The following is a 21125-nucleotide window of genomic DNA, read 5'->3' as shown; positions in this document are numbered from 1 at the left end:
CCAGAGCAGAGGGTGTGAGAAACTGATATCCTTTATTTATTCAACAAATTTTTACTAATTGGCTTTATTTTCCATTGTTTTGCCTTGCCTGACTTTTCCCATTATGTCCTTTTCTCCTGCCCTCACCGTGTTTGTATCCTAGTCCAGCGAAGTACTCAGCATTATCTCCTAGGCTTAAAACACACTTAACTCGATGCATTCTGGAAAGACCAGTGCCGTGAAGCAAAATGAAAGCGTGTTTAAAATGGGATGAGGATGGGGAAGAGGAACACAGGAGTAAGTAGGCAGCAAAAACCCACTCAGGTCTGGAACGGGGTTGAGAGACTTCCATGAGGCGGGCCAGGAAAATCCCCATGATGCCAGACCACTAGGCAGTTTTTCCAGAATTACGGCGCTCCTGAGTCCCAACCCTATCCCTCTGCCAATAAAAGTACAAGTGAAGGTGACCCCACAGGCATAGAGATGTAAATACTCTGCAGAAAAACGAGGCCCCTCTTCCATGGAAAGTTTTTTTAGCATTTAATGGAGAGCAAGGGGAAAACTTACACCAGGGCTCGAACACCACTGGACCAATAAGGAAGCGAGCCCAGCTTGGCCCAGTCTAAGTCTAGAGGGACAGAAAACCCCCCTAAATGTCACTGCCTTAACCCTGTTCATTCACAGCGATGGGTGGGCTTGGCATCACTATCTGTAGGTCTCTTCTCCATCAGCTTCCTTTTGTTTCCTTTTCTGATAAACCTTTGCATGCATCCTATTCCGGGTGAGGAAATAAAAATCTAAATAGTAAGTTCATCATCAACAACAACAATAACGACTCATTCTGGAGAGCTTACTATATGTCAAGCCCTGGGCCAAGACATATATGCTGTATCTCATTTAATTCTCACAGCAACTCTCTGAGCTGGGTATTGACATCCATCCCACTCTCCAGATGAGGAAACTGAGGCTTAGAAAGGTGGGGTAACTTTCTCAAGTTCACCACCAGTAAGTGACATAGCCAAGATTTGAACCCAGGCCTGTCTGATACCAGGCTCTCTGCCAAAATGATAGGAAGCCAGCCAAAAGCTGTCTGAACTGTGTCTTCCTCTGAAAGGGTCCACCATATCCCAGGCTTGGTTTGTGCTACAAGACCAAAATCACTCCAGCTGCCCCCAAAGAGATCCTATATCAGCCTTGTGGAGGTTGAAATAACTCTCTGAAGCCCCTGGAAGTGTTTGTAGACATTTTTAAGTAGTAAATAACTAGAGAAGCAAATTGGTTTCACAGAGAAGGCACTGGTTTCACATCCCAGTTTTCTTAGTAACTGTGTGACCTCAGGACATTGGCTCTGCCTTTCTAAGCCTCAATAAAGCATGGGTAAAACAAACTGCCTCAGAGCTGGTGTTGGTGAATTTGCCAGCACAATGCTATAATTTAGTTACCTCCCCCTAAAACTGCTCTATTGACTACATTGTTCTATGGAAGAGCAATTGGTCCCTACACTTTCTAAACAGAGTGTAAATAAATAAATAAATCTGGATCACTTCCTTAGCGAGCATCCAAAGTCTAAACATGGTATGAAACAATTTTCAAAAAGTTATGGTCATCTATGTATATGTGCATATACTAAGGTCTATATCTCTCTGAACATACCCGGATGACTTTCTATCTTCTCTTTCTCTTTCTCTGTCTCTCTCTCTCCCTCTCTCAACTCCCCACCTCATGTACGCACATATACACACACACACACACAAATTGAATTCGGATGCAGTGTTATTGCCCTCACTCTCAAACATGTGCCTCACACTTGTTCAGATAATAGATATCTATTCGCTAACCGGTTAATCTGAACAATAAAACACACAAGGATTTTATAGAGATAAGGCACCTGAGAGAATGGAAGACGCTGGCAGCTACTTGTTTAGCCGCGGAGGATTTTTGTGATTAAAGAGTAGAAGACAGCAGACAAAGTCCCTCTGTTTCCACCACTTGGTTGGCTCCAAGATAGGTGGAGCCCCGCTTCTTGAAACACCAAATTTCACGTTGCTTTTTATGAGCAGAGGGTCCATTTCTACATTGCACCTCTGGATTTAAAAAAGGAAACTTAAACCTCAGAATAATGTTTTTTGCTGAACAAAGCGTATGCCAAACTAAGCTCGGACTGGCTTCTGGTTTTCTGAGTCCCAGCCTCCCAAGTTTTTCTCAGGTTTCCAGTAGTGGGCCGAACTCACCGGCTTGTGCCATTTCCTTCTCCGCTCCGGTGAGGTGGAGCAGGGGAGACAAGCAGAAGTACCACTTCCCATACACTGGGTGGATGCAGGGATGCCCAAAAGATCTAGAGAAGTGCTCTAGATTCAGGATCTGGGTGTGGCTGGCTCCTATCAGCTGTGCTTCAGGGAAGGCACCAACGTGTTTTTCTAGTTATTATGGGAAAAATAATTCCAGCAAGAAGGGAAAAAAATCATACAAAACAGCAATAAGTCTGAGCCTTCCTTCCTCGGCCCCATAAAAGACCATTTTGTGAGGTGAGGAAAAGCCAAGCTTTGCTTTCTAACTAAACAATGGAGCGCTTTCGTCTTCAATCTAAACTGCTTACCCGTTCCCTAAATTTCAGGACAGTGGTCCAACTTCCCACCTTTCCCCTTGAATAGATGAACTGAAGCTTTTTGACCCGCACACTTTAAAATGATATCCATCACCAGCTAACAACAGGTTATTCTTGGCCCACAACTGATTCTGGCAAGATGCTCAGGTCTAGGCAGACGAGAATAAACGAAAATAAAATTATTCAGTTCTGCCTGCCATGGCCACTGCGCCCGCTGTCCATCGCAAAATTCCCACAGAAATGAGCTCATTCCACCTTTGAAACATTTCGGAGCTTAAAAGTTTAAATCAGGCCAAGTTGATTTTGTGGGGTTTTTCAAGCTTTTGCACTGTAATTACAGACAAGAGTTTGTGCCACCTATTTCCTCCCAACTGTAACATTTTACGTCTTTTTTAAGCGTACGTTGAGGTTAGTTTGTTTTTAGTACATGTTATGAAATAAGATATGAGCTTATGCTCAGTCCTAGGTAACTTTCTGCCAAAAGGCTGGACCAACAAAAACTAAATATGACTATTTTCTTTATCCAAAGTACAGTTTTGACTATTACATACCCTCTTCATGTACATACATAAAGCTAGCTCACGACTAAAGCTCCCTGCAGGTCAACTGAAATCATAACGAGATTTTCCTTTCATATAACGCAATTAACAAATGTTAGCTAACTGAACTCCTAAAAGACTCCGAAGAAAAAAACAAAATAACTCATGCAACGCCAAAAAGTAAAATAACTTGACGATCTTTCTATTTTCTCCTTGCTTTTTCACATTTTTAACTAAGCAAACAGCCTGTATTACTTGATTACCAGCATGTGATATAGAAGAAGAAACTGAGAGCGAGTTCCAGTTTCGCTATTTACTAAAATATGACCTTCACCAGCAACTTAACTCCTCCAGCCTCAGTTTCCTCATCTGTAAAATGGGAGTAAAAGCCCTCACGGGACTTTTGTGAGGATTAAATGAAATACTGCAGGCTTAGGTGATTGCCAGCAAATACAGTGTTTCATAAGTATTAGTTGCTATTGCTGATATTATCTATCTGCTAAATACATCTACCTTCCAACTGAAGTATAAAAATGCCAAGCAGCCTCGTGGCAGTCTGGGGTGCTTTGAAATCCATGGACTGCAGAGGGTCCTGTGGAAACTTACAAGAACATCTACAAATAGAAAAGAGCTCATCCATCTATTCTTACTCAGTTTTATCAAGTCGTTACAAATGCTTGGGAAGCAATAATGGCTATGACAACTTAGTCTCCATAATCCTAAATCCTTGCAAAAGTCACTATAACATATCACTAAGCCTTTCAGCTGGGGAAAGAGTCTGAGGCATCTTCTGAATAATGAGTGAGTCGGATTGCCAGAGTCCCGGCTTCACATGTTTAGAAAGGATTTCTGACTGCTCTCACTCAAGGCAGATACCCCCAAATGTTACTTAAAGATGTAAACGAAACTTCTACCCTTCTGAACTTAATCAACATTTTTCTGGAATAAATATCATTCCCACCTGAGTTCCAATTGATGCATCTTTTCTCTCTAGACTCACTCTTTACCTTCCAAATGGCAGGAGTCTAACATCTATCGTATTATCAGTAAGTGCACTTTTAGAGAAAGGCACTATTTCCCCCCCAGGTGGGAGTACTGAAAAGGGGGAATGACGTCTGAAGTTTTCATAATGTTATTTGGGAACAGTTTGCAAAATCCAAACCGTATATTTAAACTTTATAAATGCATAGTAATATTGCTGAGGAGAAAAACAATATTTTCACTTGTGGAGCTTCTAGCATATTTAAATGTTACTTGGTTGGGGTAATTTCCTCTGAAATCTTAAGAGATTAAGATAAAATAATTCACTTACTTACACAGATAAGAGAAATGAAAACGGAAGATTATCTCTTTCTCTCTCTCACACACACACACACACACACACACGCTGTATTTGTAAATATACAACTGAGTCAAAATTTAAACGCAAAGCTTCTTTTCAGCAAGTCCTTTAGTGAAAGATCATTCATTAATATGGCAACTCACAAACACAAAATCTAAAGAGACCCTCGCTCCTAGCTCTCGGCATTAAGGCAGCAATATTTAGCGTCGCAGCAAACGTAACACATTTTCACTTGTGTTTCTGTTGATTTCCGTAGTCTCCAGAACCTGATAATCATTTGATACAGGCATCCACCTTCACCCATTTATCATTTTGCAACATTGACCTCATCCCTTGTCATGAAAATGTTTGGGTAGTTTAAACCCAGATGGCTTGGCTTTCACCTAAACATGGAAGAATCCCTTCTCAGTTCCATATAGCACGTTGATCTGATAACAAGCAGTCATCGATCACTTTGGGGCCTTGCATTTGACTGCCTTAATGTATTTCCAACAGGGTTTTGTGATCCGTAGTTTTTAATCAAGATTTGCCAAAAGTGATTGGCATGTAAAACACTCTTAAGCAAAAATGTTGCTCTTTGTGAGTCTATATTTCATCTCAGAAATTCTTAGTCATATAACTTAATCTCCCCGCTTTGATTACTTATTAGAGCTTATCTTTAACTAGTAACTTAAAATAAATTGAAACAAATTATTTTTTTGACTCAACTAGTCACTGCCAGTGTTAACTAAGCAGCTGACAGCCAGGTGTCATTCTCTATCAAGGATAGAATGTCCTTCCTGACTCATGCTTCCAAGTCAGAAATATAAAGACTGTTTTTGAGAGCTTAGGGTATAACAGGCAAAGAAATCCAAGATTACATCTTGTCCTCATGTTTGTTCTTTGTGACTGTCACCTCTCTTTCCCCTTGTTACATACTTTATCCCTGACCTTTATACCTAAATCTTATCTCCACATTTTCACACTGAGCTCAGATGACAGAATCAAGACAGGAAGTTTGGTGGCACCTATGATTTGGTGGCAAAAGCCATTCCCGGGAACAGACAGTGGAAACCGTAATTATCACTGAGACAATGCCATACAAAGTCCATCTTAAGTTTACTTCTGTAACAGTGATGTCAAAGCTAAGAACTCTCAGCCTGATGAAACAGAAATTGCCAAAGCCCATAAAAATTCAACTAAATTCAATTCACCAGCTAGGTGCAGTTTTGTAATGACTAAGAACAATTTTTAGATCTGCTTATATTATTACATTTAATGGATTCACCTTGTCAGAGGGGGCAGTTGACTTCCCATTACCTGATCTCCATACTTACCAAGCAGACACACATTATACAAGGGTTGTCTGTGATAAATGGAATCTGGAGGACTTCGCCTTCATTTTCACATCTTGCAACAGAACCTGAAGTGAGGAAAAATTTTTTACTTTAAACTTAGCAAAGTGGCATTATTACAAAAATTAAAATTTTTACATTGATCCTTTTGGAAACAACTACCCAAATTTCAGAAATTCCTAATGAGTTTTAAATTATCAAACTCAATAAAAACAAATTCCCCCCCCCAAAAAATCTATTTTAAATAGTTTCATTTAATTTTTTTTAAAAAAGACTGTGACATATAGACAGATTTTCTGCTCTCAGATGATTTAAGCACAATTCCAAATATTTCACTGGATCTTTAATAATACTTCTCCTTTAGGAAGGCATTTCAACTAAACACACACCCATATGCAAAAAAAATTCAAATTGGCCATTAGGGCAGACTTTAAATTTGAACAAAATTCAGGACTGTGTCAATGAACAGGCCTTTATATGAATCTGCCTCATATTGTCGTGAGTTGAAATCACTTTGAAACACAATCTTCTTTCCTCTTCTCTTAGAAATTGACTCAATATTTTCTTTCCTGCACCAGGTGTCAGTAAAGTATGTCCTTCAGAATAGCAGTTGAGGTCTTCACCTGCCTGAAAACATATAATTATTATATCCTGCTATTATTACCCTTTTAAAATATGATCGTTTCTTTAAATTCGAGGTCTGGAGAGCTGATGTTTTAAAAGGGACTCCTAGCCCAGAAGATATGTTGGAACCCTATAGAGTGAGAAAGGAGGATGTGCGCAAAACGGTGCAAATTTTCTCCTTAATTTTATTGGGAGAGAGCAGATCAAAATAAGGGCTGAGGAAACCACAAAAAATAAAAGAATTTCCAAATTTAAATAGAAGAATTTCTATTATCACTGTCAACAGCTTCTCAGCCCTCCACCCCTTACCCTACTCAGTGCCTTCCCACCCTTTAACCCCGCGGGCTTCGCTTCATCCCCTTCGGCCAGCGAGGGGCAGGCGCCTAGGTGCTCACTCCCCACCCTCCAGTCCCCGGGGCAATCCAGTGCCTCTTCTCCCAGGTACCAAGCCAGCCTCTGGGAGGACTGAGCCCTCCCGCCCCCTCCCCTACCTGTCAAGAAGGAGGAAGCCACGGGAATGGGGACCCCCGAGCAATTGAGCAGCAGCAAGACGCAGCAGGTAATCCCGGGCGAGCGCCTGCAGGGACGCTCAGCCAGAGCCCTGACGCCGGAGAACCAGAGCATCGTCACCTGGAGGGAATCCCGGGCGACTGCAGGTCCCGCGCCGCCGCCTCTACTCCGCTACCTCCGCTCGCAGTCAAAAAGGGCTCTCAGCCGGCGAGTGGGGAGACAGTCCGCGAAGGAGGGAGGCGGGCGCCCGGGAGCCTGGGGCGGGGGGGTGGATGGGGGGGCGGGAGAGGGAGGTGAAGGGTGGGGGGCGCCCAGGGAGGAGGGGTCCTGCGGCCAGGCTCCTCCAATGCGGCTTTTTTTTTTTAAGGAGTTGCTCGCAGTGGCTTAGTCGTCGCCCCCTCCACGCCAAAGAGGGGGCCGGGAGGAGGGGGTGTCGGAGCAGCCGGAGATAGGCAGAGAGGAGTGGCTGCGCTGCCGGCTGCGCACCGCTGCTCTGCGGCCGCCGCCAGGGCTGCAGCAACTGCCCGGGGCGCTGCCGCCGCCGCCGCTGCGGCTCCTGCACCCCCCGCCTCCTGCGGGCCCCGCCGGCTCCCGGCCCGGCCAGCGCGCACGCTCGCTCCGGCTCCGAGACACCGCGCACCGGGCGCCTCCGGGAACCCGCTGGGGGCGCCCCGGCCCAGGAGGGACTGCAGGAGCCCCGCGCCAGGGACGCTTCTCAGCTGGGCGTCCAGCCCGCTTCCTGGCCCCTCGAGCGAGGCCACCGACCCCAGGGCGCAGATCCGAGCGGGACAGGCGGGTCTCCACGGCCCGGCGCGCGCCGTGCCTCCTCCCTTTCCCGGGGGCACCGTTCTCTAATGCGGGAAGCCGCACCAACCTTGCTCACGCCCGGGTGTCCCAACCCTATGAGGGAGCAGAAAATGGGGCGCAGGGGCGCCTACCCACCCCCGCTCGCTCCCAGGTGCCCCAGCTTTGGGAAGGAGCGACAAACCAGGCGCAGAAGGGGCCCCGCAACTCTACACTCCCTGCCTTGCTTCCCTCTCGCAGGGGCGCGACTGCGGACTCACGGGCTGAGCGGACAGAGGGGCGAGGGGCCTTGGAGATCAGTGCTCTGTGCTTATGTGTCTGCGCGTCCTGACACTAGGGAGGACAGAAGTTGAAACGACACGCAAGGTCGATTAATAAACCCACAGAAGCGAACGCTTTTCGCCCTTAAAAAAGAGGAAGAGTCGCTCCAAGACTCCTCCCTTCCAACTTCGGGCTGACAAGGGCGGGGAGGTGCTGTTTGGCTAATCATTCATTCACCCGCAAAAGAGGGAGGGACACGCCGGCGGCTGATCTCTGGCGGGGGTCGCCACGGCGGCCTCCGGAGCTTGGGGTTCTGTCGCCACCGCTGCCGGGGCTGCGCCCTTCTGGCCCCGCAGTCCTGGGTGTCCGGGAGTCCGACCCTACGTTCCGCGGATCCCCCGGGCCGAACCGCGGCCTCCCGCCCAAGCGGTGGCACCCTCTGCTCAAAGAGGGGCGGCAGTGGAGGAGAGAATTTTTGTAACCAAATTGTGAAGGCGCGGGGTGGGAATTAGGGGATGCTCGGCAAGTTTTGGGACCTGACGATCAGCTGTTCTCGAAGCTCACCGTGAGTCGCCGGCTTCCTCTCCCCAAGAATGGAAATGCGTCCCCGCACGCCCATCCTCCCGGCGGGTCGGCCTGGGTGGATCCGGACGGCAGTCCTCTACTCGACAAGCACTTTTCTCAGCGGGATGCACCTAACGATCTCCCGGCGCAGTGGGTTGTTTGTAGTCGCAGAAACTATACCCTTGAAAATAAACGAATATGTTTGCTGGCACATTTAGTCTAGTTCCATCCTGACCCCTCCCCGCTTTAAGGGGGGGCTGTTTTTCTGTTCTCATTTTTTCGAGTGTTTTAGAGGCCTCGCTTAATTAATGCAGCATTGCCCGCAACCCGGTCCCGGCACGCCAAGCAGCAGATCCGAGAGCGTTGCTCTGACAAGGGAAAAAATAAGAGAAGGGAAAAGCTGTCATTAGCTTAGCACGCTCCATTTCCCTCTCAAAACAGATTTTTAGTGTAAAATTTAAATTTAAAGAGAAGAAAGATGATGTGTGGTTGCTTTTTCCCCCCCAAATAACCACCATGGCCAGGCAGCTTATTGAAAATCAGTGTTTAATATGTTTACTGACCATAAAGAAAAGGAACAAGCAAAAAACCCCAGAAAATTCTAAACCCAGCCTTACTACCCAATCCTTAGCAACTGCTTAAAAAATAAAATAAAGAATTTTATTGCTACAGATAAGTAGAATCAGTTGGAAACACTATCGTCTCTATCTAAAAAGACTCTCTCTGCATGGGGTTTTTAGATAAAGATGTTAATCATGACTTCATTAAAGGAAATGGGGTAATAGGGAGGCCTGGAGCCCTTTTATTGCCCTCGACTTCTGCAGTAGATTTGGATAAAGGCACTTTATGGAATTGCAGGACTTTTGAAGAGTGCACGTGAATTACTGTGATGTGCCTTCCGTGGCACCAGCCATACATCCTCACGGGTCTGCATGACAAAATCCTTTATGATGGGATCTAGGCGTGTGTACATTTCTCAAATCAGAGGCACTGTGCTTTAGGTGCACTGGGAATCTCCCTGTAGGTGCAAATTCAAAAACCACCCGGAAAACATTTTCATCAGCCTGGAAGTTTATGAACGGGAAAGATGTACAGAAGCCTTTGGCAAACCTGTCTCTTCTTCCTGTTTGTTCTCTTCAGCTGCCTCCAGTGATTTCCCTTGCTGCCTTCTGGGCAAACGGGCCCTACTTCTGAAGGAGCATCCTTCTCCCCAAAGGGCTTATCAGAACGTTTCTGCATGCGTCCGCTGTTGCTGCCACCACCTCTTTAAGTGATAGTCTATCAGCTGCCCGTTGGTCTCTCTGTCTATACAAAGCTGAGATGTTCTAGGGTCAAAAAAGAAAGAAAAGAAGATGCAGCAGGCCTGTCTGCACTGAAAGACACATAGATCTGCTTTCACGTTTAAGATAAATGGTGCTACCATTCAAATCTCAAAATCCTCTTGATGGCAATGAAAAGGAGAACAAAATATGTATTTGGGTCTGTTTATGATATTTTTCAAGGGGAAGGAGGTCATGGGGCCCAAAGACCATTATTTAACTCAAGGCCTGTTTCAGTCTCAGTTAGACAAAGCACTATCTTGTCGTCCTTAAAACAAAATATATAACCTAATTAGACTAAAAAGGAACTAGGCCTGTGGTGGGGAAATTCTCTTTGTCTCCTTGTAAAACTGTGATGCTGAATTTGCACTGAAAAATCCAACTGAATGTACAATTTAGTGACGTAGATTCAAAGTTACTTCAATGGAAATTACATTAACCCAGCTTCCTAAAAACCGAAATAACTAGCCCTTCAAAAAGGCAGCAGAGTAAAGGAATTGTGACACCAACCACTAGGGAGGGCCATAAGTATTCCATAAATGTGTGAGGGGTTTGCCGTATAAAAGACACCAGCCTAGGCATTTTAGACTTGATAAGGATAAGGGATGGTGCTACCAAGAAGCTTACAGTCTGGGAAGGGAGATAGAGCAGGTTTGCAAATGAACACAGTACCAGCTAGGAAGTGAATGTAAGGGGAGGGGAGAACAAGCCCTGCCAGGGAAGTTTAAAGAAAGAAGAGATTAAGCTTCACTTCATGGAGGAGGTGGCACAGGAGCTGAGCCTTGACAAAGGGGGAGACTTTGGCGGGGGAAGGGCAGTCTGGGAACAGCAGAGAATAACAGCAGGGAGACACTCGGTTGATAAAGAGAACAGGGGGCAATCACTCGATTGGCTCTATCTGCTGGCTGAGCAGGAGCTGTGGGAAGGCTTGGAATTACTGAGGAATGTAGTATAGGCAGCAGGTGAAGGATTCACCCCAGATGAGCAACAGGGAAGCTTCCCATGGAGGAAGTGCCTAATTCTTCTTTGAAACAAGCAGACTACATTTCTTTAGAATGGAAATGATTTCTGCAGGGGTATTCAGCATTCCACATATTTAGTCATTATTAATCATGAGAGTGGAGAGCACCATTTCCACCTACATCTGTTTGAAAGGATTTGGATGATGGAATGTATAATACACATGAATCCCAGTTTTTTAATCTCTTTAGCAATGACTAGATGATTCTTCTTGGGATAAAATTAGAAACGCTGCTTTTAACTATGTGTTAAAGCACCGGAGATCTGAGAGATCACATAAACCAATTCCCTGCCCTTTCACTTTAAAAATGAGAATTCTGAAGGCTAAGGGGTAAATGACTTGCTCAGGGTCACTCAGCTAGTTAATGGCATATCTCGTTTAAACAGAACTTCTCTGGCTCTCCGATTATGGTGATTTCCGTTACAAATGTTCTGCCTTCTGGAGTAAAATTACAGGAAAGGACCACTGTAATTTTTAGATATGATGCAAATTAAAGTTACAGAGTGGCGCAATAGGTACTCAGATATTTCTTTGACTGAACTGGTACTGACAATACAAGTTGTAAGACCATAAAAAGCAGACACAGATTTGCTCACCAGTTGAACAGCGAATTTACTCTTAGATCACCAGGCTGAAATGTTAAAGAACCACACTCTCTTCTGGGGTTTGCTACTGGTTTGTTTACTTTCTGGTCCTTCAGAGGGGTGGGTACCATTGTGGCTGATGAATGGTCCTCTAGATTCTGCCACTGGGTTTTAAGTCATTCCAAAGAATCAGAGGCTCTGAAACTACTTTTTTGTAGGGGTAGGGAGAGTGGGGACAATGACAAATGCATCCTTTCAGGGATATTGGTCTATTTTATTTCAATGATCATTATTAAAATTGAATTATTAAGTCATTAACCTCACCTTTTCTCACTTAATCATTTTCTCCATTGTTGGTAACCTTAAAGTTCTTTTCATATGACTGTACTCACTAAAGAGTTTAAGATGACAGGACAAAGGCATTTTTAGACATGGTTGCATTGAAATAACAAAATCACTGAATTTTTAAAAATTTTGATTAATATTGTAATAAATAAACTCCCCTTTACTCCCTGGCCCTCCCTTACCCATGACCCCACCTAATCTCTGCCTCAAGGATAATGGTACTCATGAGTAGTAAGGTAAAGTTTGCCTATTTCACAGAGTACTTAGTTGTTAAATGTTCATGAGCCAAAACAACCAGATTAGAGTCTCATAGATTCTTCAGTTCTACAATTAAAACAAAAGCAACTATTTTTCAAAAGTGTTTTTTAATTTCCATCAACATCCAAAATATTTGATAAATAAATCATTTTGATATCGGAAGTTGCAAAAAATCAGACATAAACTTGACTCCACTGGATCAAAACAAGGCACCAATGTCACTCGTTTGTAGAGAATAAGCTTTGAGAAAGGGTCCCTTTCTCTACATTCCATTTGGGAAGTCACTCCCCAGACCAAATCTGCCTAATCACCAGGTTCACTGGCACCAAAGCCACAGCCCCGTCTGTCTGTCTCAAGTCGGGCATGGTTGAGGGAATCTCAGCACAAACCCAAGGCAACAGAATATTAAGCCAATGCCTTGCTCCTAGGGTTTTCCTGGGTTTTATGAGTTCTCCTTCAAGACTTAAAATTGGTCTCGTTTGGAATAAACATCAACAGAGCAGAGAAAATCATCATTGCTTCAGAACGATTATTTAAGGTTATCTATAGACTCAGAGAGAAACAGTCCAACATTACCTATCTACGGATTATGCTACGACGATGCTAGTTAACGTGTATGGAGACTGGCAGAGACTCCTGGCTGTTCCCCACTACCCATTCTTGCTCAACACAGAACTCCTAATTTGTGTAGCACATATGGCTTATCAACAAACACCGCTTTTCTCAACCTCTCTTACAGATAGGAGTGATCCCATGGCTAACTTCTGGCCAATGGGATAGAAATGGAAAGTGCCTTTAAAGGAGGGACATACTCTTCCTTCTCCCCTGCCTTCTTTCTGATGGCTGGAATACCAGCATAAATAATGCTGCCAGAGGCCCAGTAACCACCTTGTCCAGGAAAAGACCTTGGGAAGAAAGCTTTAGGGATATGAGAGCAAGAAGAGAGAAGATTAGACTCTGACACCATGAAGCACAACGTGAGCCCTGGGCTGACTACCTCAAACTTTCCTGAATATGAGAGGAAAAGCAGCACCTATCTTGTTTCATCTCTTATTAGTGTTTTTTCCCCCTGTTACTTTCAACTAAGCATAAAATCTTCTGAAATATTTAGCACCAAATACAAAGAATAAGTGCTCGATAAAAAGCTAAATATATTAATTAGGTAATTAACCTTTTAATTAAAGATGGAAATGCTTTCAGGGCCAAAGAATAGATCTAGGATTTCAATCACCGATAGTCCCTGTTTACATGTGTCTTATGAGTTTTAGGAAATTTATAATATTCTTATAATATCTTTCTTTAAAAAACAACTTTAAAATGTTTGTACACCTATGTCCGTAGCAGCATTATTTCACAAAGGCCAAAAGGCAGAAGCACCCCAAGTGTTTATCAATAGATAAACGGATAAACAAAATGTAGTACATGCACATGATGGAATATTATTCAGCCTTAAAAAGGAAGGACATTGTGACACATGCTACAACATGGATGACCTCAAGGACATTAGGCTGAGTGAAACAAGCCAGTCACAAAAAGAAAAATACTGTATAGTTCCACTTATATGAGGAACCTACAGCAGTCAAATTTATAGAGGCAGAAAGTAGAGTGGTAGTTGCCACAGGCTAGGGGAAGTGCCGGAAGGAGGAGTTATTGTTTAATGGGTATAGAGTTTTAGTTTTGCAAGATGAAAAGAGTTCTGGAGACGGGTTGCACAGCAGTGTGTATGTACTAACCCTAGTGAACTATACACTTAAAATAAAGTGAACTTTATGTTACGTGTATTCCACCACAATTAAAATTTTTTAATAATTTTTTTAAAAAAACAACTTTTATATTTTCTTCTTCATTGCCAAATTAACACAATTTTTGGCCTGAAAAGTAGGCAATATAGACTAACAAAGAGCTGTGTTACAATCTTATCATAGTGACTGACTTTGTGCTAAACAGTTTACATCAATTACCTCATTCAATTTAGCCAAGAAGCTCGTGAGGCAGGTACCAGCACTAGCCCCATTTTACATCTGAGTGAATTAAGCCAAAAGATTAAGTAAATTGTTCGAGATCACACAACGAGGAGCTGACTGAGCTAGCATCAGAATCCAGGTAGGCTGACTCTGGACATCATGCTCTTATTGGTTAAGCTATTTTGAATGTTTTTGTCTCTAATTATTCTTTGGCAGCATCATTTTTAATAATTATATAATATTCTATTTTATGAAGTTACCATAATCCTCTTAAGTCATCGCCCATCTAACTTGTTTCCAGTTGTTTACTACAGTAACAGACGCTTCAGTGAACATCCTTTTACTATTCATACTTATTTCCCCGAGGATGAATTCATTAATTGGCAGACCAAAGGCATGTGCATTAAGGCTTTTGAATAATATTTTTATATGCTCTTAATCAAAGATTATACTCCCTTTTGGTCTTAAAAATTTTATATGCTAGACTGATACTTGCTCAAAAGGAGAGCAAGTCATTAGGAGCTCTAAGCTCTTCTCAGAGTTATCTTAATAGATGCTTGTAGATGCAGAGGATACACAATTAACTTAAGGCTTGTTAAGAATAAAACACACCCCACTGACTTTCTAGACTTCATTGATTGTGTGGTATAAATATTTATTTGGAGAAATCTTTAAAGAAACAATAGTGACTTATCTGACCACAATCAGCTTCCAGGCATAATATCAAGTGTCTGTGAGCTGGTAGATAATAATCAGCTCCTCCTGGTTTTTCCCTAGATCTCTTCCTAAAACCAGTTTCTTTCAACTGGAATTCTCGGTAGCTTATCCTTCCCCAAGCCGTACTTTCCAGCACCTCCCATCAGAAAGACAGTAATCATAGGAATGAACAATCTTGGGGTCTCTCAGAAGGCAGCAGAATAAAAATTCAAGTGCCCAAGATTTAATTCATCAAAACTGTCCTATCAACTCTACCTTAATTTATGGTAGTTTGCTACCAATGAGATTAGTTAAGTCATTACAGAATGAACAAAACTAATTTCACTAATGTGGGAAACATTCAGAGGGAATTCTTTGAAACGAATCCAATGACTTAATATCTAGTCCTAGTTCTGCCACTTGACAATCTAATGACTTGGGGCAAATTCATTAACTTTGTGAGGCTCAGTTTCCCCTTCTAATAAGAAGCTGAAATAGCGTCACTTCTGCCTGTTTGTCAGGGCTGGATGTGAAATCAATTTATAAAGTGCCGCATAAACAAAGTAACTGAAAAACAGAGATTTTAGATTTGAAAGCACCCTCGGAAAGCATCTAATTCTACTCCTCACTATACAAACTCTTCAACTGAGGTTCAAATAAATTAAGTAACTTGCTCAAAGCTGTAGTAGACATGAATTTTTTCCAGAAGGGCAAGCACCTTCTTTAGGAAATATACCTCAAAATATGTTTTTACTAAAGCCTGCCAATAATTATAACCCCTATTGCTTCACACACTTTACACAAACAGGAGATCATGTGGTCCAAGCTAGACCCATTGTAATCTCTCATCCCTTTGACCACCCCGGGTCTTCTGGATTTTTCAAACTTCAGCTAAGGGGAAAGTACCTTTTCTTCTCTGCTTGAAGCCTGCCACATGGTTGGCCCTGAATAAATGTTAGCCAACACAGATATTATTGACAATAATAATACACAGGGTTAATATAACAATATCTAGGTACTACAGCAAAGGAGAAAAGAAAGACTGGCCTTGCCAGACCCCTCAGATCACAGGACATAGCCATCAGCAGCCTGTTTCCCTGCTCTGAGCCTACTCTCATCTTCATGGTCCATGTCAGTCTTTACTATGCAAACCTAGAAATCATTCTTAAGGCCATTCAAGGCAGTAAATCCACATTTACTGAAAAACTACCATGTGCATAAAGGTACTTTGTTCCCATTGAAGTTACCATACTTTCTTCTATTTTTTTCTCATTAAAGTTGTCATAATTTCCACTATTCCAATTTGAGACATTATATTCTCTAAGACATATAAAGCAGTCATTTACATTTAACCATTTAAATGCATATATTTCATTTATGTAAATAGGAAGGATTTGGGGAGAACTCAACACCTTTACTGAATATTTTAATTGATGTGGGGAAAAAATCAATTCAAAACGGAGGATCTAGTTCCATTGCATTTCTCATCCCCAGCGGGGTTTATGATGGAAATAATTGCAGGGCATTAGCTATTGTAGTACTAACAGATGCCATTAAATGGACCCCAGACGAAACAAACAAGCAAATGGCAGTCTATTTATGGGTCACTTTATTCTTTACTGCTATAAATAGCTTGTCCTTTGGGCATCATAGTAGGTGTTTGCTCTGTATCTCATGCGAAAGTGTTACTTTTTGCTCTTCAACATCTGGAGACTCTGATAAGCATAACCATAAATGAACTCCCAGATCTGAGTGATATGAGAAGGTGCTTCTTGGTCTTACAGTGTGTCACTAGCTCTACTGCTCTATTCTTCCATGTGGTCAATTCCTTAGATGGCAAAAGAGTCAGCATGAAAAATCTGAAAAAGTGGAAAGATTAATTTTGACAAGTTTTTCTTAAGTTAGTATCATCATTACTCTCCCTTAGAGTTTGGAAAATAATTCTGTGGTGCCCTCTGATTGAAGGCAAAATTCCTCCAGGTCACAGAGTTTCTAAAGATTAATACTTTATAATCCAGCCTGGGTGAAGGAATAGAATATTCCAGTAAATTCAATGTTCTAGTTGGTAAAGTATTCTAGATGGAATATATAGCTTACTGATTCTCAAAGCATTAGGAAACAATAAAATATAATTGATAAGCAAGCAATTAAAATGTTGTTTTGATGATTCAAAGGAACTTCAAGATCTTCAGATTCCTTGAAACTCAAAGTGCGGTGGTCCAGCAGCATCTTCATCACCCAGGAGCTTGTTAGAAATGCAGAATCTCAGACCTCATCCCAAACTCACTGAGTCAGAATCTGCACTTAAACAAGGTCGCTGGATGAATGGTATGTACAGTAAAGTTTGAGAAGCGCTGTCAGTACCATAGGATGGTCAATTCAAACATGACCTGTGTAACATACATGTAGCCCAAATGGTGATTAATTAATGAAGAGTTTGAGCGGTAAAAGCAAGACAGGGCACTTTGTTTTGTAGTTTAGTCTACAACATTAATTCATCAGGCTGGCTTGAATGAATAGAAATAATTTAATTTACCAGTGGACAAAGATTTAGGCCCTGGTAATAAAGACCTGACTGACTTATATAAGCGAAAATCTCTGTGATAGCATCTTTATTTGAGGAGTCCAGATTTTCAAAGCAATAGCTCAAGGTCAGCAGCATTTGCCATGTGCAAACAGGAGCTCTTTGTGACTGTTAATCCTGTTTGATCAACTCAATCGTGTGCACTTCTGTATGTACTTGGGAAAGATGGAAAAATAATTTGTTGGGTACTGTGTTATGACATACATGGACTTAGGTATGTGAGTGGCACAGCTTCTACACAATTGTGTGTAGGATTTCTTAACCTACTTTGAAATGGGATAAGAACACTGATGTTATCTTTTATGTGGACTAAATGCAATAACTCAGTGCCTGGCACATGGAGCTATGTCAATGTGACATTTCTACATTTCTGTGTGAGGAGCTTTGCTTTTTTTTTCATTTTCCCCCTCTTATAAATAACTCTTAGAAATGTGTTTTGGAACTGTTGTGTCTGTTGGGGCAGAAGCGTTTAAATCCTGTAAGGGAGGGGAGCTAACCGCTGGTGTGGAGCTATCCGTCCTGTGCAGACCTAACGCCTGGCTGCCCCGAAAGGCCTGTAGGTGGCAGCACGGAGACCGTCCGACGCGCGCAGCCCGGGACGCCGCAGTTTAAGAAGCGACCGCGGCGACCCAGACTGTGGTTAAACCCGGGTCATCTGCCCGAACGTGCAAAGAGTTTGCTCCCACGCATGTAGAAACTCTTCTTTCCAGTACCTGTCAAGGTTGCCTTTTCTCTTCCCTCCCATCCTAACTTCTCTGCGTGTGTTTACATTTGTATGGCTTCCTTATTAGGGTGAATCTGAACTTAACTCAGAAAAACTGGCCTTCCATTCCATTATTTCTCTGACCAATTCCTTTTGATTCACACCCAAATACTTCAGAATGAACTTTTGAAAGTTGCTTCTTCCTCCTCCTGGCCACCCTGGGGCACCCCTGCCCCCATCCCCACCATGTTTTTGGCAAATAATAATGCTTGTAAACCATGTGTAGTAAATAACTTGCACAATTCTAAGCATGTTAGTTACCTTTAGTCACGAAATCCTTAAAACTAGGCCATGAGGTAGGTAGTATTGTCAGTAACTTGCTCAACGTCAGACTATAAACCAGGGTTCAAACCCAGGCAGCCTGGTTCTCATATTGTTGTTTTTAACACCGCATTGAGCTGCCGCTTAAAGGAAGATTGTAAAAGAAATTTAAAAAGCAATCAGGTAATTGCCTGCAAATTGAAGAGATCTCAGGAAGGAAATAAGTCTTCAACTCTTCTGGAGAGTTCCCCAAATGCAGATAATAACTCTCTGGCCCACAAATAAGCAAGCTAATGGGCTCAGCAATGGCCTAATTGGGGCTTTCACCAAGGCAGTAGGAAGATGAGAGAGATCAGGTCTGGCAACAAAACTGGGAGTCCCATTCAGAAGTGCCTGCAGAAAAAAAAGAGTTTCCTGTCTCAAGTCATGAGAAAAAGCCACACCCAGTCCCCTTAATGTCAAGTCCTGACCTATGGCATTGGTTCTGCGTCATCTATCTCATCACACTGCCAGGGAAGATTGACTTCCCTTATTACTCCCCGGGAGATCTAAAGCAGAGGTAGAATGGAGTTAAACACATTCTTTCAGGGGCTTTGGAATCCAACAGACCTGGGTTCAAATTTTTCTTCCTGTATTTACTTGAGGACATGTAACTTAACCTATGGTAAGCCCCATTCCATTGTCTATAAAGTGGATCACTTGGTAGTACCTGCCTCAGGATGACATGAAATGACCCAGGCAGAGCTGTTTGCACAGCACCCAGCACTCAGTAAGACCTTGGCGTGGGTTTTTGCTGTAACACTCCCAACCAAGTGTTTCCATTTCCAGCTTCTATTTGGTTAAATTAGAGAGACTCACGCCCCTACCTCCTGCTAGATTAATCGCTATGAATTAGAGCAACATGCTGTCCTTCTTTCACTCACAAACCTTCACTAGCTCCTGTAGCTTAGAAAAGAACATTCAAACTCTGCATTGGCGGTCCGTGTGCCACATGTCCCTGTCCAGTGGCCTGTACCACTAGCGTCCTCACACAGCCTGGGCTTCAGTCAAGCTGAAACATGTGCTGTACCCCGCGCCTGCCCTCATGATCTTCTGCTTTTCTCACTTCACTTTTGCTGTTTCCTCTACCAAGTCCTGTGCTGTCCAATACCATAGCCGCTGGCCACATGTGGCTGTTTAAATTAATTGAAATTAAATTTAAAATTCTCTCCTCAATCAGACTAGCCACATTTCCGCAGCTCAGTAGCCCCATGTCTTAGACAGTGCAGATGATAGCACATTTCCATCACTGCAGAAAGTTTAATGAGACCGCGCTAGCCTAGAGAGGATGTCTAAATCCTAACCATCCTTAGGGACCAGCCCAAATGTCATTGACGCCACAAAACCACTTCTGTGCCTCCCCAGCTGCAAGTTATCTTTCCCAAAGCAGCAGAGACCCAGCTAGCCATGACTCACCGGGCTGACTGGTTACTACTGAGACACCCAGTGTCCCAGGCCACATGTCACTTCAAGTAAAGCGGCTCTTTGGTTTCTGAGCCATGTGTGGTAGGCACGGAGACTGGAAGCTCCAGGGGATAGGAAATTTAATCTTATTGGTCTTACATAAGTTTGGAGCACCAATTTTAGATACATCACATACATTCTCTTATTTGGCCTGCTTCAACTCTAAAGTAGATATTATTGTCCCTATTTTACAGATGAGAAAACTGAAATACACCGTGGGTAAGTAAATTGCTGAAGGTCATACACCAAGAAAGAATCAGGCCAAATGCAGAATCCAGATCTTTGTAATTTGTGATGCAAAGCTGGGTCTAGTTCCATACACAAGCAGCCTGCCCCCAAGCCTTCATTGCTTTCAAGCTAATAAATTATTTCAAGCAGAGCTGGGGTGAGGAGGCAAGGAGGGCTGGATATCCCTGAAGGAAGGACAGGAGTATTGTGAGTAGAGCTGCCTTTCATCCACATAAATGCATTCCCTCATTGTCATCTGGTTTTCTTAACTCTCTAAGGTCCCAGAAGAGGAAGAATAAGTCCTGTTGTGAGTATGTGTGTGTGTGTGCGTGGTCTTAGTATAAGTATAGAGGGTACAAGAAAAGAAGTTAGGGGACATGAAACATAGTGAAAAGACAAAACAAGACTCTTTCAATATCTCTTCATTGATGTCTGAAACCATTTTGCAGTTTTAGGTAGAACCACAGGAAATTTTCATACTTGTAAAAACAAAAATGCTTGGATATTGGCAATTTCCTATGATTCAACCTAATAATTCCTATCAATTAGAATCAATCGCTATATAGGGGTCTAGCCCAGAATTTAGCACAATCCAGGTATGAATGCTTTAAAACCCCTGTCAGACAGGGGCTGGCCAGTGGTGTAACAGTTAAGTTTGCATGCTCTGCTTCAGAGGCCGGGGGTTCACTGGTTTGGATCCCAGGCACGGACCTACGCACTGCTTATCAAGCCATGCTGTAGTAGGTGTCCCACATACAAAATAGAGGAAGATGGGCACAGATGTTAGCTCAGGGCTGATTGTCCTCAGCAAAAGGGGGAAGATTGGCAATGGATGTTAGCTCAGAGCTAATCTTCTTCAAGAAAAAACCCTGTAAGACATATGTGGGGCACAGAAGTGGTACCCTCTGTCTGCAACCCTCACTTGAACTTGGAAACAGGGAATCCAAGTGACTTGCTGAGCCCTCAAGTCTATGGGAGTCATAAATGATCTGATTAGCAATATAAAATCCACTCAAAGAGATTGAGAGGCTGCGTGA

General features: G+C 42.9%; 1 protein-coding gene and 1 long non-coding RNA gene across 8 annotated transcripts in view; one reads left to right on the top strand and one right to left on the bottom strand.

The window, feature by feature from the left end:
- Positions 1 to 8752, bottom strand: part of BMPER (BMP binding endothelial regulator) — a 234189-nt gene extending 225437 nt beyond the window's left edge. The window contains exons 1-2 of one of the 7 annotated variants that reach the window (XM_070616213.1): positions 8563 to 8752; positions 5782 to 5867 (exon numbers count right to left, since the gene is read on the bottom strand). In XM_070616213.1, the coding sequence (XP_070472314.1) occupies positions 5782 to 5867; positions 8563 to 8617 (141 nt within the window). In that variant the 5' untranslated portion in view covers positions 8618 to 8752. Of the gene's footprint in view, positions 1 to 5781; positions 5868 to 6463; positions 6508 to 6914; positions 7501 to 7997; positions 8120 to 8562 lie in introns of those variants that run through there. The other 6 variants (XM_070616217.1, XM_070616214.1, XM_008526268.2 and 3 more) reach the window with 6 other exon arrangements.
- The window catches only part of LOC139082870 (uncharacterized), a 32754-nt gene continuing 18429 nt past the window's right edge, over positions 6801 to 21125 (top strand). The window contains exons 1-2 of the long non-coding RNA XR_011539206.1: positions 6801 to 6982; positions 16924 to 17077. This is a non-coding gene — a long non-coding RNA (uncharacterized lncRNA). The remainder of the gene's footprint in view (positions 6983 to 16923; positions 17078 to 21125) is intronic.

The sequence above is a fragment of the Equus przewalskii genome, chromosome 4, assembly GCF_037783145.1.
Source record: "Equus przewalskii isolate Varuska chromosome 4, EquPr2, whole genome shotgun sequence".
NCBI classification, from domain to species: Eukaryota; Metazoa; Chordata; class Mammalia; order Perissodactyla; family Equidae; genus Equus; species Equus przewalskii.
The sequence above is the reverse complement of the archived record's forward strand: the minus strand, read 5'-3'. Positions and strand labels throughout refer to the sequence as shown.